This window comes from Ambystoma mexicanum, chromosome 8, assembly GCF_040938575.1.
Source record: "Ambystoma mexicanum isolate Mex_15411 chromosome 8, UKY_AmexF1_1, whole genome shotgun sequence".
Taxonomy (NCBI): Eukaryota; Metazoa; Chordata; class Amphibia; order Caudata; family Ambystomatidae; genus Ambystoma; species Ambystoma mexicanum.
This window is the reverse complement of record NC_090929.1, coordinates 1,030,747,455-1,030,774,892: the sequence shown is the minus strand read 5'-3', so window position 1 is coordinate 1,030,774,892 and position 27,438 is coordinate 1,030,747,455. Positions and strand designations below refer to the sequence as shown.

The 27,438-nt window shown below is 43.6% G+C and overlaps 1 protein-coding gene across 1 annotated transcript in view; it reads left to right on the top strand.

Moving 5' to 3' along the window:
• Positions 1–27,438, top strand: part of COMTD1 (catechol-O-methyltransferase domain containing 1) — a 307,178-nt gene that overhangs the window by 83,697 nt on the left and 196,043 nt on the right. Inside the window, exons 3-4 of the mRNA XM_069610981.1 lie at positions 17,355–17,460; positions 19,573–19,691. Coding sequence (XP_069467082.1) covers positions 17,355–17,460; positions 19,573–19,691 — 225 coding nt within the window. The remainder of the gene's footprint in view (positions 1–17,354; positions 17,461–19,572; positions 19,692–27,438) is intronic.

Below are 27,438 nucleotides of genomic sequence, written 5' to 3'. Positions count from 1 at the left end.
TCTGCGGTTACTGTTGGCACTCTTGTTCGAAGGAGGTTTGCCAGGCATTTCGGTGCTGGACGGCCCTTGTGGGCGGGACAAAGACTGATTTGCAAATGGATATTCCTCCTTTGTGAAAAGTACAATGAGCAAAAAGCGATGGCTGCGGACTCTCAAAGTGGGTATAAACCACATAACAGGTTATCATGCCATGTTCTTTCTAGAGAGGGGCGGATGCTACCTTTTTTGTATTTTTGCAAGGAACCTCGGGTTAGTCACCCTAAGTTACCCGGGGTAACCCAGACGTGGACCCCTTGCTCACTGTGCTCAGAAGGGCACAGCTCTACCTCACTGATGAGGCCCAACAAGGCTGAGACACGTGTCTGGGGTTGCTGTTGGCACTCGTGTTCAAAGGAGGTTTGCCAGGCATTTCGGTGCTGGAGTGCCCTTGTGGGCGGGACAAAGACTGTATGCACATGGATATTCCTCCTTTGTGAAAAGTACAGTGAGCCAAAAGCATGGCTATGGACTCTGAAAGTGGGTAAACACCACAGAACAGGTTCTCATGCCATGTTCTTTCTAGAGAGGGGGCGCTTGCTGCCTTTTTTGTTTTTTGTACTATCTGCATATCATTCAGTCATGATAAAATGAAGGTGCCGACACAACTGTCATTTAAATTCTACAATACTTGCCCTTTTACAATACACTTTTCTACGATTGCAAATGAATGCATGAATTATTCCCACTAGTACTGGCCAAGAGACATCTGGCCATACCACCATATGCAAAATTGGCCCTTTTCATAAACATTGGAATGTAACCCATAATATGTGAGTATTCCCCACCCCTCCGCACCCACTTTTCCACCGATGGCAGAACCCACCAAGCTACCCGTATGGAATTTATTACAGCTGGTCCTCAATAGAAAATAATGTATGATCGAGAGTGTAGGTCTTAACTGTTACACCTTTGACTCCCAAATACGGTTACCATCAAATGGACAGGAACCCTTACCATAAGGGAATCTGATGATGATTATCAAAAAGAAACTCCACATTCACATGCGTGTAATCTGACTCAAAGCAAAACATTACCATATATAGTTTAAATACCCTGCGAAAGTCAGCAATGCTGTCAAAGAATCTACAACTCTCCAGCTTTACCAGTTCCAAACCCATTTTTGTTAGATGACAAAAGGCAATTTTAGTATCCAAAGTCTTCCCCTACATGTACTCATGCCTTATTTCGTCCTATGTGCCCAACCACCACAAGCTATCCTTTATTACAACCACGAAGCAGCCCCAACCCCTCAAACATAACTACCCCTCTCCGCCTTGTTCCTTTCACATTTCATAGTCCTTGGAATGCTCCTCCAAACCAGCCAACCCCCAACAATCTACCCACCCCTCCCTTCCGTCTCCCCGGCTCTGCGGGCTAATTTGGAACTGAGAATTGAAATTCTCTCATTGCATTTATGTTCTATGAACACCTTTTAAAATGCATCCATGAAAGGCTCTTTCAGTCCTGGATCGTGAACCCATCATAGATTTGTGTTAAAAATGCAATGCTAAATGAAATGTCAACGTTTTTTCCTAGTAAACCGTAAGACAGCTCCTAAAATGGGTGAGGCACTTGTACTGGTCCTTTATTACTGCTCTAAGCATGGTAATTTAAGGGGGAAACAACAATTGGGTGCTTGGTGTGTCACTAATGCAATGACCATCGCTCACTATTTCCTTACCCTATCCTTCCTGCCCTTCAACCCCAAAGATCCCATGCTACCATGCAATTGCATATATATCCCACATTAAAAGTGCTGCATGCTATTCTCTTGGCCATTGGTAACTAGGTCTTCCTTGTTCCCACAGTCTACATGTGTGCTCTTTAAAGCCTTGCTCACCCTCCCCATGCTCCACGGCAGCCAACAATGTATAATCACTGTGTGCAGACTGCATGGTCCACTGCACCACCATTGTTTGTCCCAATACCTTTTTTCAAAAATACATATACACGTCATTTCATTACCCAGTAAATTGCAATTGCTACTCTGGCAATTTAACTTTGCATTCTAGATAACTCATCAAGTTAAGCCCTTGCTTATGTGAGCCAGCTACAGCCACATGTTTAAAGCTCAACATAATTAGGGGGTTGAATTGTTTATCATCCCTTTGTTTAATGATAGTGACCATTATGGCAATACTTTGAAATGGATGGCATTTACCTCAGCAACGTTTTCCCCTCTAGCATCCCCGTTTGCTGGAGGGGGCAATTGCCTGGGGAGCAGAGCTTAAGGCGCTCGTGGGGGGGACGTGATGCAGAAAGGGCCCAACCCAGACATCTGCCTCTGCGTTTGCCGCCGTAGAAAGTTAAGCATTCCTTTGTTTCAAATAAAGGAATGCATATTTGCGAACGAAGCCTCTGAGATGCTCTGGAAACACTCCACCCCCAGTGTCCAGCTTATGCTCTTTGTGTTGATAGAGCCTTTAAAGTGGGGGACATCTATGAGTGATGCCTCATTTTGAAAGCCATTGCTTTTACACCACAGTGATAAGAACTGAACATGGGGCATTTTTATTCTGGCGGCCAGCACAAGGGATCAGTTAGCTAACCAAATCTATGCATTCTTCCAAGATAATTAACATGCCACACAGAAAAAGCTTAAAACAATGTTTTATTTCATGTCTTTTTATTTCAAACACCCAACACTTTTTTTGTATATTACTTTTTAGTTACATATGGCGCATGCTTGCGAAGGTTAACTGTCATTTTCTTGCCTAGTGGCCTAATAGCTTCTTTGGGATATGGTCTAAATGCATCCCCTCAGCATCAAAGAACTTTTAATTTTCTTACACGGCAACGACTGCCAGATGGCTCCTGAGTGTGACTTGGCACCTTGATTAGGAAAGCAGGGTTCATTGTGTGTCACCATACAGACAATAGTCTGTGGCAAATCAATGCAGTGATATGTGTGCAGCAATGGTTTGTGTGCTGCCCAAGCCACCACCCTGTTTGTTAAGGTGTTTATGTGCTACTCCTCTATGTAACTGCACATATGACTCTTTTGTTTGATGTGTCCCATGTCCGTACAATAGCGCACTAAAATTGTTTGTGTATGTAGCTCTAACCAGTGTGCCATACTGTCCCCTCACTTAAAAACATAAATCAATCAAAGAAGTTGCCTCAAATTGTACATTCACTAGGCCAAACACCCTTTCTACACCGCCACAGCATGATTTTCACCAGCTGCAGGCCAGCACTAATAAGAGATGCTAATGCCAGTTCTGTTAGCTAAAGCATCGGCCTGCTCTTTTTTGCAGAAATAACCCCTGAGGCCTGCACAATGGTGAGGAGGCTGCGGAACTGTGAACTCTATGCCATGTATCAGAAGCCAGTTTTCTTTAAATTGCCTCAGCAGCTTATTACTGATCATGCTAACGTTTGTAAGAAGTACAATCCTTTTGGTAGATTGTTCCCTCTTTATTCAGTGTCTCTTGTAGGGTATCTGTTCCTGTCTAAAGATGTAATTCCCTAAAGATGTTTCTGTATTGGGGACTGGGCACGCTCAGATTGAGACCCAGCCCCTCCTCTTCTAAAAATCTCCAGAGACAAGAAGCAAGTTAGCCCTTATTTGAGTGGCTGATGTTGCAGCCATTTTTCTCCTCAGATGTCTGAATGAGTATGTATGGTTAATGGTGACACACCTTTTAATATTAGGGTAGTGTTGTGAACAGTGATGTGAGCAACAAGCCATCTGTCTGTTATGTATTTACTGCTTCACACATACAACCTTTTTTTTATCACAGACTTGTTGATCAAACCAGACAGGAGCACCCATTGGTGCTATTCATCCCCCTTTCCTCTGTCATAGGGGTATTATGAGAGAGTGCAATGGGCGTGTACCAGACAACCTACCATAAAATAATTAATATGGTTAGTCTAGTGTTACCCCTTGCGAAATACAAGTGTGGTGGTTCAAACAGAATGCCTACACAGAGGGCCACTGGTTCATGGGCCCTCAGACTCTGGCAGGCTGGTCCCACCACAGTGTGTCAGTACCAGCAGTTTGAAACTGCATTCAGGCAAGGTCTTCCCAAAGAGCAGGTGACAAAAGCACCATTTACTTGGCCAGCAACAGCTGTGTTTTAGATTTCCTGTGTAAAGTACTTGAATTACAATGTAATGAAACCAGCAGGCCTACAGATAAGGGGTGTATCAGCCACTTTTACTCCCTAAAAATAGGCAAATACTCCTTAAAAATACGGAGTAAAAATACTCCCAACCAAAAATAGGAAACAGTCACATATGACCTTGTGGCCCTGCTTTCATTCACACAGCTCCATGGATATCTTTGGACCAGCAGTGCATGTAGTACCACAGGAAGAAACTGCTGTTATTACTGCGTGATCGGAATAAGTAAACATGTATCTTTTAATCTGTATGCATAACTAGGTGCAAAGAAATCATTATTACGAAAACATTTCCGTTTCCAAGTTAAAACATATTTTTTACTTGCTTATAAAATAATGCCATTGGGAATTGGACTTACATTTTTACTCCCTAAAAATTCTTTTACTCCCAACTTTAAAAAATAGGGAGTAAAATACTCCCACTTCCAAATCGTATCTGGAGCCCTGGAAACCAGCTTAATTTGTTTAGCAATGATTTAATGATTTTGAGGAGGGTTTTGCCGCGTGGCACAGAGGTGTAGTTTGGGAGTAAAATGTGCCAGTCAGGTGGCAGATTCTAGTGTTTCGCCCTGGGGACCAAGTTGGCTAGAAATTGCCCTGCTCTATAGACTCCCATAGGTAGAAGTCAGAGCGCTCAGGATCACGTTAACAGCGAGGAAGAAAATGATCACGGTGCTACAGTATATTGTAATTAAATGTTTTGCGCTCTCTCCTTGCAAGATCTCTAGCGTGTAGCGCATTGCAGCGAAAAGGGCAAAATGTGGAAAGTAGCTGGTGGAGGCTTAGCCACATAATGAACACACCACAGACAAAATAAAGAAACTTCCATGATCCATAGCGTGAAGTGTATTGCAATCCCAGTAATGTAAGAGAACTGCGTGCAGCAGTTACGGGTACCCATGCGCTTCCATAGAGCCACAGTAATTCTGAAAAATTGGATGATGACATATTTGATTAGATGAAATGTGGATATGCTTACTCTGTGAGCATCTGAACAGGATTACCTACCTGGAAGCCATTTTACAAATGTTTAGTAACTCAGTTACAACTTAAATGTATCTCTTACCCCAAAACAGTTTTTGACAATGTATGTCAATCTAGGCGTGTTTAAAAAAATACATCTTCCACAAGCTACAACACAATTGCCAAGAACAATACGTACAATGAAACTCACAATCTAATCTCAGCATTAATCAAACTCATACATCAATTTCAAACAATATTATGCTCTTGTACTCCTGTAACATGAAAAGTAAACAAACAATACGTTGTTCAACCTGTCTAGTGTGCCCCGGTTCTGTGGGCAGAAACCACCTACTTACAGAAGGCAAATAAGCTAGTTCAAACAGCTTCTTTGCAAAACTAATGGCTGTGCCCTAAAATCACTTATAAAATTTATAAGAAAATCTCAGGTAAAAGATTCAGATGCTCCACTGCAATCTCTCATACTCACTCTCTTCACCCCCCACCTCATCCTCATTCCCCACAGTTCTTAGGAATGCAATGGAGTCAATCATTCGACTAATAATCATATACAAGCTGGTTATTGTATTCCACATAAATCCTCACATCTGGGCCTCTGTGCTCTTTGTCAGACATCAAAATCAAAAACTCAAACAATTCACTGCTTCTCATCTCATTTTCCGTCTCCCTATGTCCTCGCATCCGTTCGGTGCATGCTCTCATCTATCCGTCTCATGAGTCAGGTAACTCTTGCATGTCTCTTATTCTGCATGTAGCAAAAGACCTTAACTGAAACTGCAACTTGTACCCATTGGAAAAAAATCCTTTTTAATATATACACTTCTGCCTTCTGCTTCAACTTCATGAATGTGGGAGATTGTGGAAGTAGTAAAGTTATCAGAGTTGGATGAGATTGTGGAAGTAGTAAAGTTATCAGAGTTGGATGTTAATTTTCCAATCCTCAAATCATCCTAGACATGATAACTATAATCATGCTGGCTTGTGCAAACCCTATGTGGTTTGGGTAAAAAGGGCGGGGAAAATGTGCCACACAGACAAATCCAAATTGCAGATGATTTTCATCCCTAAAAAGGTAACACTTTTTTTTTTTTTTATTATTAAACAATTGTTTTGGTCGCGAAAAAATTCGAGACCTTTCAACTTAAAACATACAAAATTAAATAATACAATACAGTACATACAATAAAAAAATTTACATCTGAAATTAAGACAGCTCATTCTAAAATTTAAACAAGGATTTACAACAAACTCAAAGCAATCATCGTTTTGGCACTGTATACTTTGGGATTTTTAGATGGTGCAAGTAATTTACAACAGCATATCGTACTGCTTTTCTTTTAGTATGGAATAAGAGGTCCCATAGTTCTTTTGGGGTCAAGACCTGTTGGTCAGTAAATAAAGGTTTGAAATGAACACAACGGGCTGCTAACAATTTATCACATTCTGAACATAAGTGCTCAAGAGTTTCAGCCTGTAGCTTACAGAAACGACAAGGCAGAGAAATATCAATATTGCTCCGTCTGTTCACCACATCGTTTGTTAACCACAGATTTAGCCTAAATCTCATAAAGCCATTTTCGATGGCTAGGGCTGGGGGACCTCACCATATATTCGGCCACAGTGTTGTAACGCTTAGGTCCAAATGGAGAAGCCCCAAAGTTTTTATAATTGGCATATGCAAGATGTGTATGGATCCAGTCTGCTTCCCAGATGTTTTCTTTTGCTTTATTTGGATTTTCCATTAACAAGATTGAATCTATCTGGGCTTTTTCTAGAATGGACTGGATTTTTGAGCGCCATACTTTCGGAAAGGTATCCATAGAACTCATTAAGTATGTGGAAATGATATTGGTGATCCCTTTGGTGAATTGGTTCAGTAAGCATTTGCGGTATAATGCACACAATTTCCATTTGTAGACCGCATAGACTGAGATTAGGCCCAACTCATATCTTAAAAGTGGTAACGGTTGTGAGTTTGGCAAATTTAAAACTTGCCTCCAAAATCGCCTTCCCTGAGAGCCCAGTAGGAGTATGACATTATTTTCTGGGTCTCCGCACCATAAAGAATAACAGGCACCACTTTTAATTTAAAGTAAGTGAGTATTGGTAAAAAGGAGAATTTACAATATCTTGCTTGGATGATGCAAGCTTGTGAGATGGACATTTGTAATTTGTGAAGCCCTTTTTCGCTGTACTGGTCAGGGGCACACTGGTTGGAAATAATCATACCCAGGTACACATAAGCATTGGTAACAGTAATCTTGCAGTTTTGGAGAGGCCAATGGAGCTGGGCAAGACTTTGTTTCCTAGTACCAAATTGAATGACATTTGACTTTGCAATATTGATGGTTATGCCGTTGTCTTTGGTATACATGTCCAGGGCACCTAAGAGATGTCGCAAACCTCTTGGGGTATGCGACATTAGGACCATGTCATCGGCATATAATAACCACTGTATCTGAGCCCCCATGATTTTCGGAGAGTCGGATATCAGTATATCAAAGGTTTGGTTAATGTCGGAGACAAAGAAGTTAAATAAGGCTGAAGCTTATAAAATAATTTGTTTCAGACCTCTGCCGGTTACAATCGGAGGTGTTAGTAATCCGCCATTGGTTAATCTGACCTGGATCAATGTATTAGTGTGCAATTGAATGATCCATTTCAGAATGTTCCATGGGCAGTTAGCATCAGCCAATTTCTTGTACAAAAGCTCTCTTGGAACAGCATCAAAAGCCATTTGAAAATCAATAAAGGCGAGATACAAGGGCTGTTTCCATTGATAGGCTCTCTGAATGAGGCTTGATAATGTGATGATGTTTACTCCAGTGCCTATACCCTGTAAGAACCCTGTTTGAAAAGGGTCTCAAAGGTTTTTATCCTGTAACCAAGTATTAGATTTCTTTAGTAGCAGCCTGGCAAATAATTTACCCGGGCAGTCCAATAACGCTATTGGTCTGTAAGACCTTGGATTCTCATAATTACCTTTTTTAAAGATTGGAAGGATAATGGATTTTTCCAGGTCTCTGGAATAAGGCCAGATTTAAAAACTTGGATAAAGATACGATGGAGAATACCTGCCCACTCATTAATATGCATTTTCAACATAACATTATGCAGGCCGTCAGGACCTATTGCACGAGAGGAGCTCAGTTTTGTGATACAGAGTGTAATGTCTGTATCAAACGGAAACATAATTGCATATCCGAAAAGGGAGAGAGATATCATTTGTGAAACTACATCTGCCATGTCTCAGATGATATCGAGTTTATCTGGGCAACGAGGTGAGGAGTGTCGGATGTGTAATTGAGTAGAGCCCACATACTGGCAATAGATTTCGATACAAGTTGCTTCAGCATGGATGCCCCCTCCTGTTCATAAATCTTAGCTCTTCTTATTTTGAGCCATTTTTTGTACGTCTGCTTTGCTGATCTAATTTTGTTGGCAGTGTCTATTTCATTCGACTTTAATAGCTGTCGAATTTCATGTCTTAGCTCCGCTTTTTGATATTTTATTTCCGAATCATAGACATGAGTATGTCGTTGTTTAATTCTCCTGTTACCATTATCAACTCGGGTAAACATCTGCATGGCAATTGTATAATCTTTAGCCAGGTAACCATGGCTCTGATACAATTCCTTTAGATTGTAATCTAGGTGCCTTAATTTGTCTCTGTCCCAATTCAGTCTGTTTCTCCCATTATTCACTATACCATCTGTTATGTTTGTATTCGTTCACTGTATCATTTGAGTTTGGCCAATCTGCAATGACAATTTTAGTTTGTGGTGATCGCTTAGATCTGTCTGAGTAACCTCCAGCTTTTGAACACAATTAAAAACCTTTGCATTAATATAAATGTAGTCTATTATGGCATGCTGGGCGCCTCTTTGCCAGGTGGCTTGAGCAGGGCAATTCCCATTCAGCATCAGAAAGTTGCGCTCTGCCATAATTGAAGACCATTTCATCTCATCTCTTGTTAGTGCAGGATCTCTCTCTGTAATAAGATGCAGATTAAGATCACCTAATATTAAAATATACGTTAATCCAACCTCAAGGGCTAATGCATCTAATATTGCCACAAATTGGTTGAAGAAATCCTCTGATTTCAGCATATTGGAGCACCAATAGATATTAACAATTGCTATTTTTTGATGAATGTTAGAACGTTTTACCACTTGAAATGATGAAGATGGAGACTTACAAGTGGTCAATTCCAGCCCACATCTCTTTTTCACTGCTATTATTAGCCCGCCTTTCGGTCTACCAAAGGCACCTTTCTGTGCTGGTGTACACAATATGATGTAATACTATCTTTCACCCACCTACAGGGGGTAACATTGTTAACATGAGATAAGAGATTTCTATCAAAGGCTACATTATAATTTAAACTGTCTAACAATTATTTTATGTCCTGCCACCCCTTGATAGTCTCCCGCTTTGTCCACCAGAGGTGGTAAAAAGTTCAGAGGGTCTGTGAGTTAAAGCAGCATTAGCATTGACTAGTGGTCAGTGGTTCCAACCTCAGCGCATAAAGAAGAACAGGAGGCAGACAGCCTTGCTAGGTGCCTTATGTCAGTGTTCAGGGTGCATAATGTAATCTCTTGGTACCTTCTTTCTTTTTGATTTTAAATTAGATGGGAATCCTACCTGAGCTTGTTAAAGGTTTGGTGGTCCTGCATGTGAATCTCCAGTCTTATAGCCAGAATTATAGTGTATATTTTCTTGTCCAAATTATATTGGCCTATTGGCCTTGCAGTCCACTGGAAAATGTCCTGGCTTGGCTATAAGGGAAATTATATTGATTCCGACATTGATTCAGTGATTGACTCATGATTCAACAAGCAATAAAGTAGATTAATCAGTTTTGTACTAATTGTGGAGGAGGTTTTATAGAAGGTTCTGGTATAACTCTTTGGGCCAGGTTCCCTATTACTTTTTATTGACTTGATACCTGATTGTACATCGTATTTGGCTATATTTGCATCTAGAAAGTCTCTCTGAGTGGTTCCGATTGTAGGAAGAGATGTCCCTGCAAGATAATTCTGTTGGAAAAAGGAGGAATCGCCAAGCAATCGTTGGCTGTGTATAGTGATTTACAGAACTTTGGGATCCTCCTTTCGTTATTACAAAGACCTGAATAGTGTGAGGGGCAATCACTGTGCCTGAATTTGAACAGTTCTCATATCCGCGGGTATGTTTCTTGGAGGAAGAAGGCATCCAGATTTATTCATTTAGTAATCGTCAAACCTTCCGCCACTTAACTGACACGTTCAGGCCATTTTTATTAAAGGATAACATATTAGCCATGGGAAAACAACAATGTGAGAAGTGGAAATGATCAAATAGCAAGTATATGTTGCTCCGCTGCATGGGCAAGCTTATAATGGAAGAAACTTAAGTAGATTGCAATGGGCTCAGGATCTCATATGTCGTAGAGGAAACGGAACCCAAAAGACTAGGCTGACAGTTAACCTACACCACTACTCCACGCAGGGAGCTTTGCTCCCCAAACCCTGAAAGCTTCTAGTAATCCCCCACCAAAAAAAAGAAATGGTAGACTTTCCCTGGTCTAGGAAAGACCCATCTTCCGGATCCCTGAAGTACATGCACTCTGCTCCCAAAATATCTAAAGATCATGTTCGCCTTCGGCATTTAAAGTATCAGGAGTTGGGCTGTGGAGGAAAATCATGTGGGGGGATGAGGAATACGATCTTTCAGCTGCCTCACTCCCCGGTTGTACCATCTGTGGCAATAGCTCCACGTTGCTCAGGATGTTTCCTCCTGTGCAGTTAAAGAACATTGATGCCCTCTTTTTTTGGACGAGATTATTTGGTGACTTCACTCCAGTGAAAAGTGAACCTCAAATGTGAACAGCCATTTTACCTGATTGAGTAGTTGTTAATCCCTGAAGTGACGTCTTGCAATTCTCTACTTTTTGCCAAGGTACTTTGTTTTTGCGTTTGGAGTCATTTTAATTTATTAAACGCTTTCACCAAAGCGCTGTACAATACATAGTCTGAAACACAGTATATAATCAATTATAAAGGAAATAAGACTAAAAGAGAATAAAATAAGACCAGGGATAAAGAGACATGAGTTTTTAAATAGGACGGACAGGAGATCAGATTTATGGAGAGAGGGGAATATGTGAAGAGAAGGTGATGAACATATAGAAAGAGGAAGAGAGTTCCAGTGCTTAGGGGCTAGAAGAGAAAAGGAAAGAAAGTGAGATGAAGCACAGGGGGGTTTGGGTGTTACAAGAAGATGTTGAGATTGAGAACAAAGGGATGGACACACCTATAAACGATAGAGAGAACATGGAAAAAGAAGACTGGACTCGAAGGGAAGAAAGGAGATGAAAAAAGAGATGGGTGATGGAAGAGCTTTACAAGAACGAGAAGAGGAGATGGATTGGAGAATTGTAGATGGAGCAAAGATGGGTGGGATGAGAAGCAGGAAGACCAACGAGGAGAGAGGATCAGTGCTCAAGAAATGAAAACATTATACACTATGAGGAGTTAAGTGGCTAGAAAACAAAGGAAGGGGTGAGCATGATGGATATTAAACAGCTAGAAGCAAGTAGTAGAAATATGAAGAGAGAAGGAGAGACAGGAATCAATTGTGACACCAACATTCCAAGCGAAGGTCGTAGAAGGAAGTGAAGAGGGATGAAAAGAAGTAGAGGGCGGATATATTGGGGAATGTAAAGTGGTGCCACCAAAACGCCTCCTGGATCTTGATAACATCACCCATCAACAAAGTAAATACAGTCTACGTTATGCAAAAGGTTGTCACTAACGTCCCCTCTACGAGTAGAAAGATCGTCAGTAATTGCCACACATTCTTAGGTGTAAGTCTCAGGTTGCTCCCTGTCAAAGGGAGTAAGGAGCAGGCATACAGGATTAAAAACAGGACACCTGCTCAGATTAATGTTCAAAGAGTTCAGCAATAATATCTTGTACTTGTTAGCACTGGAACTAGACATGTGTTGGGTTTTAGGTATCAACAGTAAAGATTGTACAATATGTGGGACTGACACTTCCAATGGGGAAACCTAATAGTATATCTTCTGATTATTGCACTGCTGTGGTTGCTGCAGCTATCGACCACAAGCAGGGCTGAACACCAGCAGCTACTACATCCAGTTCTTTACTGTAATACACTATAGCAGGGATCGAAATGAGGATTTTATTAGTGGGAGCTAAACACAGATTCCGAGTCTCTGTCATTACCCAGTAAGCAGGAGCTACCTCTTGGAAACAAGGAGATAATATATAGTGTACCACAAATGTGACGCCCATGAGATGCATGGCCTCTTGGCATGGCCTGATTGACATTTGTTTGAAGCGCTGCTAAAACTGCTTCAGCATCTTGGCCAGGAACACTCACAAATACCCATTCACTGGTGCAGTGAATAGCACACCTGAGTTTTCCTAACAAATCCCTATCAAATAAATTCATTCGAAAGTGGGGCTACGCAGAATAGCATGGGTGTCAGCTATAGCTTATAGTGTTAGAGTGAGAGGCTCTGTCACTCGAAGGATCACAGCAATATTAGGAATTCCCACAGACTTTACAGTTTTAGCAAAACATTCAGAACGAAGAGCAGATCTACTTGCACCAGTTTATTTCAAACAGGGCCTATTATTTCCTTCTTACTGAACATAAGGGCCTTCTTGGTCTTTGGGTATTAGGGGATTAATGGTGAGAGCATCCCTCGCTTAGAGTCAGAAAGGATCATGATATAATAACATGGATTGGGGCAGACCAGGATGAGCGCAACTCTGAGCATTTGGGTTCGGGAAAGCGTTAAGGGTAGCAGCTGGCTGATTTGGGAATCCTCCAGTTGCTGTCATAATAGGAACCTGATGGAAACCTTGCACCTGGGAATTAGGAAACAAGTTGTGCTGGGGTCTATTGGGGCACTTGTTTTTCCTGTGTCCTGTTTGCTTACAGTAGTGACACACAGAGGGAACATGTTTATACCTAGGAGGTCTCATGCATCCCTGATGCCCAGGGAAAGGCTGCTCTGTAGAAACTCCCTGTAGCCCTTGATGTCCCTGTGGTCTGGATGGAGCTGGCGCGCTGGGGATCTTCTACCCCTGCCTCTACACGCAAACCCTCCCGGAACCTGCCTCTCGTTACATAAAGTGGCTTTGCTTGTACTTGCAGAGTCTACAACTCAATGTTCACCTTTTCTTCCTGGCACGCCACACAATGATTCACATCCGACACTAGCTCAGACCATGGCTTATTCTGTCATCCAATACAAATGGATTTAATTTGTGCTTGTTTTTTTGGTTGCAGACCAGAAACACAGGAATTAGCTATTGCTTCCTGCGCTATCTCACCTGACTTTGTGATGCCCGAGTGTTGGGTGAACACAATCATTAACCAATCTAAGTAATCTGCCAGTAATTCACCCTTGTTATGCTTACTGTTACCTATTTTTCCCCAATCAGTCTTTCTCTGACATACTGCAGGTATAGCTGCTATCAATGTATCTCGAGTCTGGTCTAAGGCGCCCCCTGCTCCTGTGTCTGTGGCCGGCCAATTGTTGTGGTGTGTCAGTGCCTGCCTAACCTCTGGTGCCATTACTATTCTCATAAGCTGGTTCATGTCTGCCCAGGCAGTGTTATAACACTGATTGACCGTAAGGAGTCTCTCTTTGAACCGTTGCGGTTCATCTATGGTATTAAGGAACTCCTTTGCCAAGTTATGTGAATCTGCCATTGTCCACAGAAAGTCTTAGCAGTGTTTGTATCAAGGTAAGATTAAGTCCATATACCGTACCTCCTCTCATCACAGACTGGGTGTAAGAGCGAGGTGTGGTCTGCATAATTGCCATCCGTGGGGTAACACTAAGGTGCTTGCCCCTGACTGCACTTGTGCAACAGATGCCGGCATTAATCACAGCGCTGTGGTAGGCATCTGTGCAATGACTAGTGTGCAGGCATTTGCGTCTGCAAACATTAGTAAAGAAATCAATAATTTCCTCCACAGATTCATCATCTGTCTTCTCGTCTTCTCTGTGGGCATAATAAAGCGGGAAATCCGCCTGCCCCCTTCTGTCTTGTTAGTACTCTAATCTGTCCCCGTAGTTGTTCATTAGTGTCTTTCAGTGCCCTAGGTTTTGAAGTGTTGTGTCTAACCATAGCTTCCTGAAGCCACATGGCATATGCCACATACTGTCTCAGATCCGCATTCTCTTCTTGCGCTTCTAGAGCGCGTCTTAAAGCAACTAGTGTGTCCCAATTAAACATGCCCTCTAAAGGAAATTGGGTATATCTGTTGCTTTGGGTGAACAAATGCCAAACTTCAGGAAATGTGCATGCAACACTTGTGTAATGGACATACATAAAATGTGCAGGTGTTCCCTTTGGTGGTGTTTCCACCTGTTTGCTATGTTCTTTGCCCATTTTCCATCCCTCCGCTAAGATCCACTAACCATATAAGAGTTGCCCCAGCACTATTCATACTTTGACTTTACACGTTTGCGGTGCTGAGAAGGAAGGGGGATTTACAGGGACTTCGCCAAATGGTGCTTAAAGGGTCTATGGGACAGTCACTCAATGTTTCACCACCTCTGCCTAGTTAGATCGGGCGTACCTTAATTCTCCCAGACCAAGTATTCCACTTTGTGTGCCCCTTTTAATGTTTTACCCTATCACTAACTACTTATCGAACCAGACTACCAGAATCTGTTTGAGACCAAAAACTTCGACCAGACTGAAAATAAATATACCAGTGAGACAATTGACTATATTCAGACCAGCCTACCTATCCTAAGTATTTTCCTGTGTTTATATCAGGATACATATAACTCCTAGAATAATGATAATAACCCAGGCAAAAACAACCAGCAATATTAGATACCCCACTCAGAATTGCCACCACATATTCAAATACCCCTGAACCAAATCGAGCTCTTGTTTAGCTACCATGTAAAATCTTGGCTCCCCTGTGCGAGCACACCCACCTGCGGCTTTCCCCCTCCCAGACACTCCTGGAGTTTTTAACAATCTTGCATGTGGGCCATTCGATGGTACGTAATGGGTACTGGAGTTGACGTTGATTCGTAGCCTGCACCATGCAGTATATTGCAGTCAATGCTCCTTCATTCTCACCAACAAGTGTATGTTTTGCATATGCAGCATATTTCTTTTTAAACTGTGGGAGCCCCTCTACTGATGAGGAGGGACATGGTTCAGGTGACCTGTTCTATGGGATGTATCCTCCACAGGAGGTTCTACAGCCTCGTTTTTTGTTGCATATTTTCCGTTATATTTGTAACTTTATAAAGCTTAGATATGAGGCCACATGTGCACAATGTATTTGTAGTTTTGGTATGTAATCATGGCCTTCAGTTAGTCATTACTGCGGATGGCACTGTACTTGGCAATGTGAGAGGCCAACTGTTTGTAGGCGCATGACCTTCCCTCCTGTTTTAGGATCGCATAGCTTGTGTGGCCATCTGGATCGGAGACCTTGGAGCTGTAAATTCTTAGGCACCCGTGAATGGGTATGATGTCACTTAGAACTCTTAAATTGAAAAGGTTCCTTTGTCACAGTTGAAGAAGGCATTTGACAAGCCTATATTCACCTGTTCTCGTCCTGCTCTTTGTGGGTTTCTTTTGTATATTGTATCCTTACTTCATGTTAAATAAAACCATCTCCAAGCCGCCTGCATCTGATTGTGAGCTCCTTTAGATTCATGGCAACGAGAGATAAAGAAAGACTCCTGTTAAAATCAAGGTAAAGATAGTCTCCTTTTAAAATCAAGAGTGAAGAGGTAATGGCAGAAAAAACATCACAACATAGTATAAGTAACACATTTTAGGTGTGGCGTTCGCATGGTGGACTGTGAGAAGGACGTAAAGGAGTGACAGTAAAGCGGGCACAACAGCATTGCATTTTGTCTTTCATATTATGAATGAGTGTTGGTTCTCATGGAAGAATGTTTTGCATTTTTCTCTTGCAGTTTATTAGATTTTTAAGGTGGAAGTTGTCGTGCTTATGTCATTGCCCATATATGATGTTTGGTGAAAGGGCATTTGGATTACTCATACATTCATGGAAGAGTGCTGATAGGTGTGACAAAATGGTGTACATTTTTGGGTCGAGTCACAAATTAGCAGGTTGTTTCCGTTTTGGTGAAGAAGATTTCCACATCTTTGAATATACACTGCAATCTGAATTGATCAGACCCCTACATTTCTTTCTGATCTATTTGCACATTCTTCTCCGGAGCTGAAGATTCTGTCTCGTTCCGATATGTGCAATGCTTTTTGGTGCATATATTCTTATGGTACGTCCCAATTATGTATGAGAGGTATTGGCCGGTGGTGTCGGCTGTGCCATTCCCTCTCACCAGAAAACCTAGGATACACATTTCCCAAATCCAATGGTTTGGGTGGAATGGTAGAATGACGGGTTTCTCTTATCAGGCATGAGAAAATTAGTTTGCTTAATTTTCAGGTAGTGAAGACTGGGAGCATGGAAAAATGGGTACGTAACAATACTCAAGTTTTAAACCCGATATCTTGAACAAGTTGGACATTTGCATTGCATACTTTGTATACATCCTTCCCTATCTCGTGCACTGGTATGGACAAATATTCCACATTCACTCATGATTCTCGTGCAATTTAAAATGAAAATGGGAGCATTTTAAAAAGAAATGGAAGGTCTGATCCAAATTTACTACAAATGGCAAAATGTTGCAATAGAAAGTATTTCCACAGCATGTATCATCCGTTTTTATTTTCAGTTTCACTTTGTTTGACAAACTGCACCCTCCAGTGGAAGTCCCCGTCTATCTTGTAGATGGTATTGTCTATAGTTGATCGGTTTAAACCAAATGGTACTCAGATTTCCAACTCTGCTCAGTTTTATTTATGCTACTGTACCTGCACGCTCTGGGATGTATTAATGTCATTTTATAAACAGCTAGATGTCCCCTGCATGCCTTTAAAAATGATAGGATAGCTGGTGCAGAGTCTTACCATGCAGGAGTTACTGCCTCTGTGCCTGCCCTCTAAGAAGAGGTCTGTCCAGTCCAGAAATCTCCAGATTTCGATGTAGCCCAGCACGCTTCTGTTGCTGCCTAGTATGGGATCAGGGTGGGGGAGGAGGGAGTGCATGGAAAAGAGGCAACCTGTAATTCCCTATTTGACACTCTCTCCTTAATCTATTTGTATTGCCTAGCACACAATAAAGGATCCCAGAATTCTGGAAACCGTGAGCTGTGACGAAGCCCAACTTTTGACCATCCTTGCTAAGCTCATCAGAGCCAAGACCGTGCTAACAGCTGGTGAGAAAGCAACGTCAGCCTTGTATTGTATATTGTAAATGTTTCACTGTGCCAACTGAAGCATTTGGGATCGAGGAAATGTTTTGGTTTGGCAACAAATTGGCCATGTGAGACATGTTGGTTGCCCATGTAAATTGCATGGAGAGGACTGGCTCTGTTTGCACTTTTGCGCAAAGTGTCCCCTCAGTGCAATGTAGTACATTTCCACACGTAGGCAGAATTGCCTTTACTCCACACGCTTCCACCGTGTTGGTGGAAAATTGTAAATCCTCCTGAGGAGGATGAGGTTGGTTGGAGATACGAGAGGGGTGATGGAGGGTATGCTGGAGAGTAGATTGTTAAGAGGTGTGAGGAGGATTGGAGTTGGAAGGACGAACAACCAGTGAGGGAGTATGGGGGAATATTAAGTGGAAAGTGGCAGGAATAAGTACAACAGAGGAGGTTTTGAGAAACCTTCAGACCGAAACTAAAGAAATCAATGAAAAGGAGGTTAGGAGGACTGTTGATCTACAGGCAGGAGATCGAAGCAAGGTGATCAATGATGAGGCAGTTGAAGAGACAACCTGTTACAAGTCATTGAGGAGGAAGACAAGGACAGAGTTTCAGGAGACAAAACCAGGACCTTGAATCCTACAGGAAGTGCACAACATATAGTAGAAAGGCCTAGCCTAAGAGGTTGAGTTAGAAAAGTACAGGAGAAAAAGGCATGTGAGTGGAAATGCGGAGTGAGAAAGAACGCTTAGGATGTGATTGTTGTGGACCATTGAGAAGGTTGAAAAGGTTTGGGTTTTGGGGAACGAAGCCAGGTGACCTGGTCAGGTTAGCAGCAAACAAGGCAAAGGATAGGATGCTGGTTTGGCCATTATATGGTGGACTCTCTGTATGCTTTCCAGGCTCCCAGACCCTAGCTCTGGACCATTGGAGGCCTAGCATGCGGGGGCACTTGGGCGCTTAGGAAATGGGAAAGATCTTCTGATAGTAGCAGGAAAAGAAGCAGATGGCCAGATTCTCCAAAACCAGGAAAAGGAAAGAAGTGATGGGGCATTTTTAAACTCCAGGTCTGTGTGTGAAAGCAAATCTATTACTGTCTCCGGAACGAGACACGGATTAAGATTTGCAGGGCCAAAAATGATAAAGTTCAAAGAGTATTTACTGAACCCTATTAGATGGAGCTCAAGAAGAAGGTGTTCTGTGGACGTTCTGGAATATTACTAAGTTGGTCCATAGGGGAAGCTATACTATTGCTGTTGTTGAACATTGTTTGCCTTCTGTCATTATTTTGGCCCTAGTCTGTAAATATCACTAAAACTCTACTGAAGGTATATCAGTCTGTCTGCTTGTTGTTGATCCTGCTCAGCTTTGTGACCGAGGATAAAAGTGGAGAAGAGAAAGCTATACAGATTCAGTATATAAAAAGTGGTGATGGCTAGGGAAAATGCAAAGCCGAAACAAGGAAAGGAATGGTAAAGGTAGACATAGTCATAGGTGGAAAATAAGAAGAAAGACATCAGGAGATAGAGGGATAAACAGAAGTATAACAGTTAAAAGAGCAGAGACTGTTGGGGCAAGTGAGGAAAAGGAAGGGAGAGAGAAAGGGAGGAAAGAGAGGAAGGCAAAACGTGAACTGCAGCAGAGATAGAAAGCAGGAGTCAAAGTGTAAGCGAGAAGGAGTGGTCACATATGGGCCTTGATAGCGGTGGATTGCATGCACAAAAAAGCTTTCCTTATCTTCTGCGGTTATCTTCATGCGTGGCCTCACCTTCCTACTTTTGTGGAGCTGCCTCTGGGACTTACTTATATCACCTCCCTCAAAGTGTGCACATTAATCCACTACTTAGTTCACACCTTTCTTCTTGTGCAGGTCACCCCATGACTTAGCTCCTCTCTCTCACTTTTGAAGTTGATTCTCTGACTTTCTGTCCACCCCCTCTTGTGGCGGTAGGTCCCTTGGCTTACATCACCTTCCTCCACTTGTCAGCGTGATTCCTTCAATAACCTAACCTTGCTTGTGTGGATTTCCAAACTTTTGTCTTTGTAACCCATGATTTACCTCATCCCCCTCTCTTATGCAAATGATTCCCTGACTTACCTCACCTTTCCCCTCTTATGCAGGTGACACCGTGACTTATCTTACTCTGAGCATGGCTCTGTCGTTACCCAGTGACGGCAGGGTGATCTGCTGCTACGAAACCGCTGAGGAGGCAGAGATTGGACAGCCGTTTTGGAATGAGGTATGTTTCAGTCTTTAAAGGAAGTTCATTTTCTCAGACCTCTAAACCCTCATTAGTTTCTCACTTGACAATTCTGATGCATGAATAAAAAGCCTAATGCTTAGTTTCATTGGACTCTTAAATTGCTTTCTCCGTGAATTCAAATACCCTCTGCACCCTTCTTAGTATCACAAAAGGACTAGAGTGCCGTCCTCAGGTTCATGGCATGCCTCAAACTGCCATCACACTGTCACAGCATGTTAAGAGCTCCATTTTAATTATCGCAGTAATGCCCAGAGCATTCTACTCATTTAAAAAGGATTACCACCCCCCTGAAATATAACGGGATGCCCTAAGCACCAAAGTACCATCCTCGATTTCATGCAATGTCCAGAGTTCTTGTCTTGAGATTACCAAAGTGCCCTCCTAAATTTCATGTGCTGCCCAGAGTACCCTCATTGTCATGGAATGCCCAAATTCCCCCCTAAGTGTCATGGGATGCACCAATTACCCTCTTCGATTTCATGAGATGCACAGAGTACTTGCCTGAGTATTCTATGATTCCTTGAGTTCACTTTAAAATATCATGGCATGCTCAGAGTACTCTCCTCAGGTCATGAGAGGCGCAGGGTGCCCTCGTCAGGAACATGGGACGCCAAGAGCATTCATTTCAAATGGATTGTGTCCTCCGACGTATTCCTTATCTTATGATCTTTCCAATATCCAGCTTAGCTGCTTCATAAAAAAAATGTCAGCAGAGGGCGCTGCGCATCGATGCCTGTTGACTCGATGTCCTTCAGAGGCCTCCGTCTTGATGTCGAAGTCATCGAAGGTATATGTAGCATGCACAGCGTCCATTGGCTTCAGTTGTGTTTTTCCATGCTAACGCTTCGGTTACGGTACGCTTTGTTCCTTGTGAAGAGAAATCTTGGACTAATCTTCGCGAAATCTTAGAGGAAAAATCTTTGAAAGATGGCTTTGTCATCAGCGTCTTCTACTCCGAAGTCGGGTTACAAAAAATGCTGTGACTGCGGTTCGAAGATGTCTGTTACAGACCCCACAGAATATGCTTGTGGTGTCTGAGATGCGCTCATCCTTCATCAGAGTGTGAGGACTGCCTGTCCATGACATTGAAAGCCCTGGGAGAGCGCAGAAGGAAACTTGCGGCAGGTAGGACCCATAAATCCTCTTCAACTCTGTCGAAAAAACAAACTTCGGATGAGTCGAGAACTGTTCCTCCTCGCCGTAAGAAAAATAAACGATCCCGATCGCAAAGGGTTTCCCACCATTAGTCATCGTCTAGACATTTGATTAAACAGTGTTGCAGGTCGCCATCTTTGATGTCTTTGAGTTCCTCTCCGGAACGGGTCGTATGCCCAAATAAAACTGCCTCACCTGCCGAGTGGGAAGAGTTTAGGCTTAAAATGATGAAGGTGTTCGAGAATGCGGCCTTGACCCCCTCGAGTACACTCAAAAGCCATGCTCCGGTCGAAAGACCTGATAAGCATAAGACCTGTTCACCTTCGGGCCCACCAGGCAGAACTCCTCGAGAGTGGTGTAAGGATCCCTCGAGTCGAGGAAAAGTCCCTTCGAGGACTGAGTCATTGGTGCCAAGAGACTCTTTATCAATGCAACCGGTGGCCAAAGACCCGTCATTGACGCCAAAAACTAAGGAAGGGCCATCGACAAATCAGGCTTCAAGCTCCTCGATGTTACAGGCGTCAAAGTCTCCGACGTAGCCATCGAAGCCGTCAACGTCGACAATTTCAGCACCTTTGTCGACAAATATTATGACCCCATCGGGTATTTTGGAGAAAACATATACCCCTTTGCCCATGGCTGACTTTTTCAAATCGCTTTCCTCCATTGAGCCATCTTCAGATGAGTCTAGACATTTTGGCCTCCAATATGGCACGCCATCAGTCCCTGAGGCCCTAATTTCAGAAGAATCTAAAATAAAGGATCTTCAAGAGTGCCTGCATGATGTCAGCATTTGGACATCTCACCAGAGGTAGAGCTTGGCAGGTCAGATCCATCTGATCACACAGAGGTTACCTACAGGCAGTTGATGTCAAGAGAATTGGAATATATGGGATGGGCTAAACCATGTCCAGTTTTTGAACAGGATGACTTAACCGACATTCTGGACAGAGGTCCTCAGGAAGACCCAATTGGTCCATTCCATACAGCTAATTGGGAGGCACCTGAACTCAATCCAGCTGTCAACAAGAAGCTGACCTCCAAGTACAGGGTGTCGAGCATTGATCCCTATTATTTATCAAAACACTCAACTCTGGAGAGTCTGGTGGTGCAAGCTGCCACCTCAACCACTAGACAAAATGCCTACCCTACTATTCCTCCTGATAGGGTGATAAGCGTTGGAACACTCTAGCCTAAAAAGGTTTTTCTGCTGTAAGTATGGCCCTGAAATCTGCAATTGCCACGTGCACGTTGGCTAGGTTCACTCGCACCCTTTGGGAGTGTATATCCATGGCGTCTGAGCATATCCCCCAAGGGGAAGAGCGAGACAGGTTTTTAAAAATAGTCAAGGATGGAAAGGACGCTATGTGTGAATCCCTCCAGACTGGTCCCAACTCTGCAGACAGTATCAGCATAGCAATGTCGGCTAGCACAGTTACGCGCAGGTTTACCTAGTTGAGAAAGCCAGGATTTGCTCCAGATGTACAATCCAGACTACTTAACATGCCCTTTGACGGCACTCATTTGTTCGGTAGCAAGGCTGATGAAAGCCTGGAGAAACTACAAACTTCGAAGGCAGCAGCCGAATCCCTTGGTGCTGCGATCGACCCACAGGTATGCCCTGGAGTGGTAGGTCCTTTCGTCACTACTCCACATTTGGAAGAGGCAGAGGACAGTCAGTTCAAAGAGGCCAAAGAAGATTCCCCTGTGGTGGACGGGGAAGAGGTACTAAGACCACCTCAGCAGTGGCTACTTTGCCATCAGCCACTTTGTCAGCCGCCCCAAAACCTCTCTGAGGACTTAGTTCACAAGACTGCAGTGGGAGGCAGACTGTCACAGCATCTGACAGAATGACAGGTTATCATTTTAGATGCACGGGAATTGGAAACAGTTGCCCAAAGTTACTGCCTTCCCTTTCTAAAAAAGCCAGTCATCCACCGGGGTACAGCTCTTTTAATGTTCCAGATTCGCTCCTTATGCAGGAAATATTAACCCTGCTAGAGAAAGGTGCTATAGAACCAGTACCTGTAGCAAAGAGGAACAAGGGTTGGTACTCCCCGTATTTTCTAATTCCAAAAAAAGGACTGAGGATTGAGACCCATCTTGGACTTAAGAGACTTGAACAAGTTCCTCAGGATGGACAAGTTCAAGATGATTACCCTTTCCCAGATCCTTCAGGCCCTCCAGCTTCAGGACTGGATGGTATCATTGGACCTTCAGGATGCTTACTTTCATGTGCCAATCCATCACAAGCATAGACAGTACCTGAGGTTCGCCGTTGGCGGTTCTCATCAGTTTCGAGTTCTGCCATTTGGACTGACCTCCGCCCCAAGGGTTTTCACCAAGTTAATGGCGGTGGTGGCAGCGAGTCTCAGGAGACGGGGGATTCACGTCTACCCCTACATGGCTGATCAGGACCAGTTCTCCCGAAGAGGCCCTGGAACATCTCAGCTCCACATGTCACTCCCTTCACAGACTGGGCTTCTCCCTCAACTTCAAGAAGTCTCAGATGATACCATCTCAAAGGCTCCAATTAATTGAAGCAGTCCTGGATGCATCCCTGGGAAAAGCCTCGCCACCAGAGGTGAAGGCTCAAGACATTCTGCAGATGGTCACCAAATTCCAGAGTGGCCAACATCTCCCAGCCTTTGACTTTCTAAGGTTGCTCGGCCTTATGGCACCCTGCATTTTTCTGGTGCCAGAGGCTTGCCTGAGAATCAGATCTCTCCAATGGGCTCTCAGGACTCAGTGGTCCCAATTTGCAACAAGGATATCAGCCCTCCTACATATTCCAAGCAGAGTCTCACAAGACCTTTGGTGGTGGGCCTGCCAGGAAAACATTCTGAAAGGAGAACCTTTTTGGTAATCATGGCTGGAGATAACAGTAGTGACGGACACCTCACTCACAGGGTGGGGAGCCCACACCAACGATCTGACAATCAACGGTCATTGGTCTCCATCGGAGTCCAAATTACACATCAACCTTTTGGAGCTGAGGGCAATCAGACTAGCGCTCGATGCCTTTCTGCCTTTTGTACGGGGAAGGAATGTCCCGATAATGACAGACAACACAGTGGCCATGTACCACCTCAACAAAATAGGAGGTGTAGGGTCACTACCGCTGTGCAGAGAGGCAATGCAGCTCCCGTACTTGGCAATTCAAGAAGGGATCTACCTATCAGCAGTTCACCTAGCCTGAGTGGAGAACACGGCGGCGGATGCTCTGAGCAGGCAGAGCACAGTCTCCCATGAGCGTGAACTAACTCAGAAAGTCCTTTGAGAGATCTTCTCCCTTTTGGTAACCCCTCAAGTAGATCTGTTCACGACCAGTGTCAAGCGGAAGTGCGAGCTGTTCTGCTCCAGGGATTTCCCCCAAGAGGAGCTCTAGGAGACGCATTTGTGGTGGACTGGGCGTTGCCACTCCTGTACACGTTTCCTCCAGTCCCCGTCATTCCTCAAGTCATCAGGAGGTTGAGAAAGTTTGGGAAATCCATGATCCTAATTGCTCCGAATTGGGCCAGGAGGATGTGGTACCCGGACTTTCTGGACATGTCTCATCTGCCCTCCAATACGTCTTCTGCAAAGAGAGGACCTTCTCTCACGAGAGGAGGCTCGGGTTCTCCATCCAGAGATCAAGACACTCATACTTTACGCATGATGTCTGAGGGGCTGAAATACAAGGATTGGGATCTCCCGGATGACGTAATGGAGATTTTGCTTTCGGGTCAGAAGGCCAGCAACTAAGTCTTTGTACCGCTGCCATTGGAACAAATTCTGCAGCGGTGTAGAGCTCAGAATGTTGACCCATTTACATGCAATGCACCTGCAGTGCTATCCTTTCTGTTACACCTAGCTAATCTAGGGCTCCAGATTGGTACTTTTAAAGGATATCTTGCAGCGCTCTCTATATTTAAGTGCACTAATAAACAGTTCCTGAAGGAATTGACAAATGTGTTCCCTCTGATCCCTTTTCAAGTCCCGGTTTGGGATCTCAATTTGGTCTTAAAATTCATGATGTGTGATCCTTTCAAGCCTTTGCACTCCTGTCCTTTGAGGCTGACATCTTTTTAGTAGCCATTACATCTGCACCAAGGGTGAGTGAACTTCAGGCTTTGTCCTGCAAGCCTCCATACATAATTTGTTATAAGGACAAGTCCTTAAGGTGAAACCCACCTTTTTTTACCCAAAATTGTACCAGAATTCCATCTGACTCAGAAAATTACATTACCATAATTTTACCCTCCTCGGCACCCTGGGAAGGAAGAGGAGAGACTACACAGGTTTGATCCTAAATGTGCACTAAGCTTCTATATTTCCAGTATGGCAAGAATAAGACAAGCGGGACAACTTTTTGTTGGTTACTTTTGCCACAAGTTGGGTATGGCTATTACTAAATGGACATTATCCATATGGATAATACTGGCAATATCTGAATGCTACAAACTGGCGGGAAAAGATCCTCCAGAAGGCCTTCGGGCTCATTCGTCCAGAGGCATGGCGTCTTCATCTGCATTACAGAGGGGAGTACCACTAAAAGATATTTGTGCGGCTGCCACATGGTCCTCCGTGCATACTTTCACCAAACATTATAGCTTGCACTCTTCTTCGGGCCAGGAAGGCTTATTTGGTAAGGCAGTGTTGCATTCTGTGCACACAAATCCATGAATACTACTAAATTGTCACACAAATTCTAAATCACTCCTCTAGAAACACTAGAAACTGCTTTGGGAGTCTATCATAAAATAAGGAATACGTGGGAGGACACAATCCATTCGAAGAACAAGTTACTTACCCCTGGTAATGTTCTTTCAACTAGATTTTCCTCTCACGTATTCCTTATCGACCCTCCCAACCTACCCCGCAGTAGCATTTCCTTTGCTATTGCAGTCTGTGCTCTCTCAGGAGGAGTAACTGTCAGGTATGGGATAAATCCTGTATTCGTAAAAATGGAACTGAAGCCAACGGACGCTGCGCACACTACATATACCTTTGGTGACGTCGACATCAAGGCGGAGGCCACCGAGGGACATCGAGTCGACAGGCATCGACGCGTAGCACCCTCTGCTGAAAATTATTCCAGAAGCAGCTAAGCTGGAAATTGGAAATATAAGATAAGGAATACGTGGGAGGAACATCCAGTCGACAGAACGTTACCAGGGGTAAGTATCGTGTTCTTCTTTATCATACAAGGGGATCCCCAGAATGTGTGTCTGTATTTTTACACTTGTCTTAACTAACCTAAGATGATTACAGATATAATTAAATACTCTGTCCCTAGTAAAACAGAGCTGGACTCTTGTCAGTACCTAAAAGTGTTAGGAGCAGGTTACAGTGGAAAGTAAGGGGTGGAAAACACTCCTGTTGTGGGAATTCCTCACCAGATTCATGTGTTACACCCTATACCAGGGGTCTGCAACCTTTGGCTCTCCAGATGTTTTGCACTGAAACTCCCTTCAGGCTGAGCCAACATAGTCAATGGTGAGGAATCATGGGAGTCAAAGTTCAAAACATCTGGAGAGCTGTAGGTTTCAGATCCCTGCCCTAGACGCAATTATACCCCTGAACAGATCAGTGGTGTTGATCAATATCTTGGAGGTATTATGCTCACTAAATCCCACCAAAATCTGTGCATGTTCAGAGGTGTGGCTGGGGGAAGAACGCATCACGTGCAATGGAAAGTCATCTAATTGTACCTCTATCACAATGTAGATGTCCGAAAGGACAGGGCCTCATTACGACTCAGGCGGTAAGGGGTTTACGGCAGCGTAAACAGCGCCGACCCTTACCGCCTGATTCCGAGGTCCCTTAGCGCCATGGCGGATTTAACACCTGCTTTTAGCAGGTGTTAAAATCCATGGCGCTAAGGGACCGTGTTGTTAATTACGCCACCGTAATTTACGGTGGCGTAATTAACGCCTTCCCCACTCCCATTATGCCCTATGGGGCAAAAATGGGAATGGGGAAGGGTAAATGGGGATTGGGGACTTACCGCCCCGCCGACCTCGGAATGGGGCGGTAAGTCCGCCAACCACCAAAGTTTACGCCATGGTGGTAAAGGTACGACCCAGGCGGTAACTTACCGCCTGGGTCGTAATGAGGCCCTCTGAGTCTCCAACAGACTTTGCAAGAGAGATCATCAGTTTTACACAACACAGGGCTCCTATCGGCATACGATCTACACCAGTGACTGGCAATGCTTTCCAAGGGCATTTCTTGTCCTGAAGAACTTGACGGGTAGATCACAAGTTTAGTTTAGTCTTCAGTTTAGTTTTAAATCACTTCTTCATGCTTACTGGGTTTTCTGTTCGGGTATGCTGTTCCAAAAGCATCACTGCTTGACCTGCTAGGAAACCTTATTACTAATGAAAACAATAAAGAGTTGACACAAAAAGAAAACACTCCTGCTACATTTATTTCAGGCTTACAGTCGAAGTAAGTTCACAGTCTATGTCCAACTGGGTTCAGCTCTAAACATGTCTCTGTGCTGGATCTTTCGAGGTCAAAATCCAGTCAGTTCAATCCAAAGTGTGAGGCTTCATTGCAGCGGGTTTCAGGGGTACTAAGGCCT